Source organism: Penaeus japonicus, unplaced genomic scaffold, assembly GCF_977035675.1.
Source record: "Penaeus japonicus unplaced genomic scaffold, GWHDUDI00000001_assembly GWHDUDI00000033, whole genome shotgun sequence".
In the NCBI taxonomy this organism is placed as follows: Eukaryota; Metazoa; Arthropoda; class Malacostraca; order Decapoda; family Penaeidae; genus Penaeus; species Penaeus japonicus.
Window position 1 is genome coordinate 11,263,665 of NW_028234435.1, and position 7,500 is coordinate 11,271,164.

Below are 7,500 nucleotides of genomic sequence, written 5' to 3' on the forward strand. Positions count from 1 at the left end.
ATTGGTGGCTAACTTCTCTAATAAGGCCCAGAAGATGCCAGCTGGTGCAAAGCTGGGCACTTGTGAGGAAGTGGAGTGCCCAGAAGAGTCGTCGAAGAGTGAGGAGATGATTAGTGTGAGGCCGTTGCCTGACTTCCTCGAGGATTTGGCGCACCGGAGCGCCGCTAACCTGATGGAGGCACAGACGATGAAGATGCGCCACACCTTGGCTCAGTATGCAGACGTGTTTAGCAGGGGTGACTTGGACCTGGGCTGCACAGGATTGGTGAAGCACCACATTAACACCGGAAGTAGTTTGCCCATCAAGAGCACCCCCTGACGTATTGCACCAACCAGGTGAGAGGAGATGCAGCGCACAGTCAATAAGCTGGCGGCGCAGGGGATGATTAAACAGTAGACAGTCCATGGTCATCAGCGGTAGTCCTGGTGAAGAAAAAGGACGGTACACAATGCTTCTGTGTGGACTACTGGGCGCTGAATGACATAACTGTCAAGGACTCATATCACCAGGTGGAGATGGCGGAAGAGGACAAGCCAAAGACTGCCTTTTCCTTCGGGCAGGGCCTGTGGCAATTCAACGTCATGCCCTTTGGTCTCTGCAATGCCCCTGGTTGTTTCGAGAATCTGATGGAAAAGGTATTGGATGGCCTGCAGTGGAAGACGGCGCTTGTCTACATTGATGACGTCATCGTCTTCAGGAGCACCTTCGAGGAGGAGCTGGAGCGGCTGGAGGAGATACTACAGCGGTTGAGGAAGGCCAACCTTAAACTCAGCCTTAGGAAATGCTCGATATTCCAGCATGAGATTTCATTTCTGGGGCATGTCGTCAGTCAAGACGGTGTGCGTACCGACCCAAAGAAGGTGGCGGTGGTGGAGAAGTGGCCGGTTCCCACTAATGTGGTGGAAGTCAGGAGCTACCTGGGCCTGTGCACTTACTTACTGTACAGGACTTCATCAGCGTAGCTGCTCCTCTCCACTGACTTACACGAAAAAGGGAGTGCTTCCAGTGGGACGAGGTGTGTCGGTCCGCATTTGACAACCTGAAGAAGGCCCTGCTGGAAGCACCAGTCTTGCCCTATCCGGACCCGAAGCTCCCTTACCTGTTGGACACTGACACCAGTACGGAGGGCATCGGGTCAGTTTTGTCACAGGTAAAGGACAGGAAGGAGTATGTCGTGACCTACTACAGTGCCAAGTTCAGCAGACCTGAACGCAACTATTATGTGATAAGGAAAGAGTTGCTGGCGGTGAAAAGTCTCAATCACTTTCACACATACCTCTACAGTGCCGAGTTCACCATCTGGACCGACCATACTGCTCAACAGTGGTTAAAATCGCTGAAAGTAGCAGAGGGTCAGCTGGCAAGGTGGTTAGGGCGCCTTGAGCAGTACAACTACTGCATTGTCCACTGCACGGGACGTGTCCATTGCCCGTGTGAAGCTAGTTACGAGTGGATCAAGGCAGTGTCTTAGTGAAGTGCTGGGTGACGTTGAGTGAAGTGGACAGTGACATGTGGGTAGTTGTAGTACTCAGGGCCATGCGTGCTGAGTTGCTGAGGGAATTACATGCCAGTGTTACCAGGAGGAGAAAAAGACCCTGAGCCGTCTCCGTCAATGCTTCTACTGGGTGGGCATGAGAAGTGGTGTGTCTGATTGGTGTAGAGTGTGTGACATGTGCAGTGCAAAGAAAGGCCCCGCTAGAAAGAACTGGGCCCCGTTACAGGTGTACTGTGTAGGAGCACCCATGGAACGGCAGTGGACCATGCTGGTCCACTGCCTCTCACGCCACAGGGGAACCGATACATTTGTGTGGTAATGGACTATTTCTCAAAGTGGCCTGAGGCATATGCATTACCCAACCACGAGGCCGAGACAGTGGCTGGCCTGTATGTGAATTAATTCATTACCCGTTTTGGTGTGCCTTCTGAACTGCACTCTAACCAAGGCCGTGAGTTTGAGTCACGAGTGTTCTGTGAGTGTTGCGAGCTGTTAGGAGTGCGCAAGACAAGGACGACACCCCTCCATCCACTGTCCAATGGTATGGTGGAGCGGTTTAACCATACCCTTATTCAACAGTTAGCCAAATATTGAAGGGAAAGTCAGGAAGACTGGGACATCAAGCTGCCCGTCATGCTCATGGCCTACCGGTCTGCTGTACATGAGGTAACAGACTTCACACCTGCCCAACTCATGTTTGGCTGTGAGCTCAGGTTACCGGTGGATTTGGCCACAGGACGGCCTCCTGACGTGAACTTACCAACTGTCACCTCCAGCTATGCAGCAGCTCTGCAGGAGAACCTGGCGGAGGTGCACTGATGAGAGCATGGCAAGCTCAAGGTAGCCGGCCAAGCCATGAAGGAGACCTACGACCGGCGCATGAGGGAAGTGAGGTACAACGTAGGTGACAGAGTGAGGCTGCATAACCCGCATCGGAGGCGAGGGCTCTCGCTGAAGCGAAGGCTCTTACCAAAGCTACAGAACCCCTGGAAAGGGCCATGCACAGTGGTAGCGGCCCTCACTGATGTCATCTATCGGATTCGCAGAGGGCGAAAGCGACCGTCTGTTGTCCACGTGGACCGGCTGTGGCGTTACCACTGGCCAGGAAGCTACTCCTGGGGCCATGGTGAAAAAGAGGATGACGTAAGCCCCAGTAGCGGTGATGAGGACGCGGCAGATGCTGACCGAGATGAAGACGAGCATCTGGACGGTGAGGGCGATGCGGCAGATGTCAATGGCGACCCTGAGCCAGGTCTTGGGGCCGGAGATATCCCTCTGGGTGCCACTGCCAACCTGCCGGCGCCCACACCTCCACTACAGTGACCCCAGCGAGAGTGAAGAAGGCCGAGCTGGATGAAAGATTTTTATGTTGTTTCTGAGGACTAATTCCCCATTACATTTTCTTTTGTTTTGAAAGTATTTTGTTTGTTTTTGAGGAATGATTTTCTTTATGTTTTCTGTTGTTTATTTCATGTTTAGGTATGTCAGAGCAGACGAGTTGTCTGCTTGATAGGAGGGGATAGTGCTACGCCAGTGGGTCTTTGTCTTTGTGTAAACATGTGTCAACAGGATAACATGATGCAAAAGTTGGGGCGAGAGGAGCAGAGGAACAATGCCAGGACAGACACAGTTTGGTGCTCCTGCTGTTAAGACCTCGCATGTGCCCCTTGTGACCTGAGATACCCTGTATTGTACTGTTATAAGTGTGAATGGTGCAGTGTGATGTGCTGGTTCCCCTCTGTACTGTGCCCATAGATTAGTGTACTTGTGAAGAACTAGTGTAAATAAAGGATAGACGTGTTATTGTGTGTTTACTTCATGCTCTGCCTCGCCTCGTGGCGTTTCCCCTCGTGGTGTTCTGGGACGCTGTGGTGTTCGGTGCCTCTTGGAGCTGTTCTGTGTTCACGACCCTGTGGTTAGCACGCCGTCTGCCTAGCCTGCCTGGTGTTGGTGGCAGATAGATGAGGCGGCCGGAGTAACAATTTATATATATATATATATATATATATATATATATATATATATATATATATATATATACACATATATATGAATTTTATGGCCCATCCCCAAATCAAGAGTGAGATATTTTTTCTTTTTTTCTCTCTCTCTAATACATGTATACGTTAAGTATAAATCCTCCCTAAGACTAAATAACCTATGGTCTCCCACTCACCTGTATACTGATTAACGAAAATCCCCTTTACTCTCTTGATTCCCAGCCACGTAGTATTCTGAAGAGGGACGATAAACTCATTCTCTTTAGAGTTCTGTTCGAAGGGAGAAAGCGACTTGAAGGAAAATTTTGTAAATGATATATGAACATATTTGACTGTAAGCTGGACAAGTGCAAGCATCTGAGTGTTTACTGACCTTGGGAATTATGACTGTTCCTTTGAAGAATTTGCATATATCATCGGCCTTATCACCAGAGAGGTCAGCTCTGAGGTGCATATAAAACCTGTCTTCATAACGCCAGTAGGATTCCATACCACCAACTGTCAAAATTTGTCATATTCATGAATGAAACACACGAATGCACGTACATACACATAAATTCACACACTCATACAGGCAGAAACACACGCCCACACTGTAAAGGTCTGGTAAATTGCATGAGAATAAATTTACTTATCATTTAGAATGTAACTATACTGTTAATTCATTATTTACATGCGGTCTACCTGAATGTAAAGCGCATGTGCGGAGGTGTTCCCTCACCCGTTTCCAACAATACATGTGGTCGGTCACTTTTTATCTGCTTGTGAGTTAGTTTTTCTCTGTTAATTTATATTCATTTATTTTATTTATTTCTTTTCCATATGATTTATATTACTTGAGTAATATATCTATCTATCTATCTATCTATATCTATATGTATATATATATATATATATATATATATATATATATATATATTTATATATATTTATATTTATATATATATATATATATATTTTTTTTTTTTTTTTTTTTTTTTTTTTTTTTTTTTTTCTCCAGCCTTTTTCTTTAGTGCGTTGATAGTTTGGTGACACCAAACAAACAAGTGTCTCTTCTACCTGTCCCTGTATTCTGTGCTATCACTAATGAGGTGTCGGTCGGTTTATCAAATTCACAATGTTTTTTTATTTTTATTTTTTTTATTTATTTTTTTTTTTAATAAATTATATATATCGTTAAAGTGTGGTTATATTCATCCTCATAATGTGAACCGGTCCTTGAAAATAAGGCTCATTAAAATTAAAAACTGCACTGATATATATATATATATATATATATATATATATATATATATATATATATATATATATGTAAATATATATATGTATGTATGTATGTATATGTATGTATATATATATATATATTATATATATATATATATATATATGTATGTATGTATATATTATGTATATTTATATATATATATATATATATATATATATATATATATATATATATATATATATATACACACACACACACACACACACATGAGTGTGTGTGTGTGGGGAAGAGGTTATGTGTGTTGTGTTTGTGTGTGTGTGTGTGCATATATGCAGCGAGAGCGATAATCAAAATATATCCATTGAGTGTGTGACGAAAAGCCCAATAATATACTTAGCCTATTGCTAGTTCATGTTATTTTCAAGAACATCATGCGGATGAAACAAGAATCGAGTCTGACCTTTCCAGTACAGCTTGGCACCCGGCGTCCTTTTGCGTCTGGCCATCAAAGAAAAGAATGGGTCTGAGAGGAAGAGACACTCTCCTTTGAAAGTGTGAATGAAGCCTCTGCAGCTCTCATCCGTCCTGCACTTGATGCCACACGTGAACTGCGTGTACAAATGGATTAAGATTTTTTTTCCACACTTACAGGTGTGTGTGTAAGTATATGTGTATATATATATATATACATATATACATATATACGTATATATAGAGGGAGATATATATATATGTGTAAATGTATAAATATATGTATATATATATGCACACATATATATGTATATATATATATATATACACACATATATATGTATATATATATACACATGTATATGTATATATATACATATGTATATGTAAATAAGTAAATATATGTAAATATATATGTAGATATTCATATATATGTATATATAAATACATATATGTACGTATACATATGTATATATACATACATATATGTATGTATATATGCATGTATATACATGTATTTACAAGTTTTTACCTCCCAGACCGGGACTCGAACCCGCGCCGTAAGATTGACAGGTGCGGCGGCGAGACCGCTCGGCTACATGACCCGCTAAAAGAGTTGTCCAACCAGACGCCATAAGAGACGTCATGGAACTTACCTATATGCTCTTATCAGAGCAGTGATAACTCCCGCGGGCACTCGGCAGCCACGGAATCACAAATTCAAGTCCCAAATCAGGTTACCGAGGTTATATGTATGTGAGAAGATGGTAGAATGCAGTAACACATTTTTAATATATACAAATTTTTACCTCCCAGACCGGGACTCGAACCCGCACCGTAAGATTGACAGGTGCGGCGGCGAGACTGCTCGGCTACACGACCCGCTAAAAATTTGTATATATTAAAAATGCGTTACTGCATTCTACCACCTTCTCACATACATATAAACTCGGTAACCTGATTTGGGACTTGAATTTGTGATTCCGTGGCTGCCGAGTGCCCGCGGGAGTTGTTCGTAAAAATTCGCTATCACTGCTCTGCTAAGAGCATATAGGTAAGTTCCATGATGTCTCTTAAGGCGTCTGATTGGACAACTCTTTTAGCGGGTCGTGTAGCTGAGTGGTCTTGCCGCCGCACCTGTCAATCTTACGGTGCGGGTTTGAGTCGCGGTTAGGGAGGTAAAAATTTGTATATATTAAAAATGCGTTACTGCATTCTACCATCTTCTCACATACATATAACCTCGGTAACCTGATTTAGGACTTGAATTTGTGATTCCGTGGCTGCCGAGTGCCCACGGGAATTGTTCGTAAAAATTCACAATCACTGCTCTGCTAAGAGCATATAGGTAAGTTCCATGACGTCTCTTAAGGCGTCTGATTGGACAACTCTTTTAGCGGGTCGTGTATATATAAATACATACACATATATTATCCTATTCAATAAACTATTTTGATCATTTAATACTTTTAAAGGAAAGAGAACTTCCAACCCATCCATCAAATGTAGTGAAGAACTTCATCCAGGTATTTTTCACTACATTCAATTATGATTAACATTATGAATGTCTTTTGCTCGTCTTTATTATTCTGGCGTCTTTTTAATTCACTACCTTACATTCGATATGAAAAAAACGTTGAAATTCTATTATTTTTTTGTGATAGTTAAGTTACCTGAAATGACGATGGTACGTTTCCTATTTATTTTCTACAAATCCTTGATCTGAAAGTGACCATTTAAATGAGAGTCTATAATCAGAATAGTGCTATACTAACCAATCACCAACCAGTAGGCAGATATACGAATTACTAATGCTTTCTTGTTGAGAGTTATTTCGTCCTTGCACACACGAAGGGACAAACACTTAGGGGGACATAGGGACAGGGACCAGCTACAAGAGGGAGCTAGGAAACAGAACTTGAGAGGAGGTTAAGAAACACTGGCTCATGAGGTTACGACACGTCTACTCACTTTGTGCATTGTCCCGAGGTTTTTATATATAAACTTATCCACTGTACTGTAACCTGTGCCCATCAAGTTGTACATCTGAGAGATGTTGGACTCCGCTAGGATACCATGAAGGATAACCAGACTCCACGCGAAAACCACAGGTGATCTCATGGTTCTTGATACCACAACCTGCAATGCAGACAAGTGTTTGTATCATTCTGTATGCAACTTTAATTGTCTTTCATGATTAGAGACTGTCTTTTGTTTTCGAATGGCGATTTGCTATCCAGATTTTCATTCATGGATGAGCTCCGTAAATAATTCAATCGCTGTTTTCAGTGACATATATTAATGTGTA

At 42.6% G+C, this 7,500-nt stretch overlaps 1 protein-coding gene across 1 annotated transcript in view; it reads right to left on the reverse strand.

The window, feature by feature from the left end:
• The window catches only part of LOC122265255 (uncharacterized), an 18,520-nt gene that overhangs the window by 9,380 nt on the left and 1,640 nt on the right, over positions 1 to 7,500 (reverse strand). Inside the window, exons 2-5 of the mRNA XM_086556654.1 lie at positions 7,164 to 7,331; positions 5,182 to 5,329; positions 3,870 to 3,994; positions 3,673 to 3,766 (exon numbers count right to left, since the gene is read on the reverse strand). Coding sequence (XP_086412780.1) covers positions 3,673 to 3,766; positions 3,870 to 3,994; positions 5,182 to 5,329; positions 7,164 to 7,331 — 535 coding nt within the window. The remainder of the gene's footprint in view (positions 1 to 3,672; positions 3,767 to 3,869; positions 3,995 to 5,181; positions 5,330 to 7,163; positions 7,332 to 7,500) is intronic.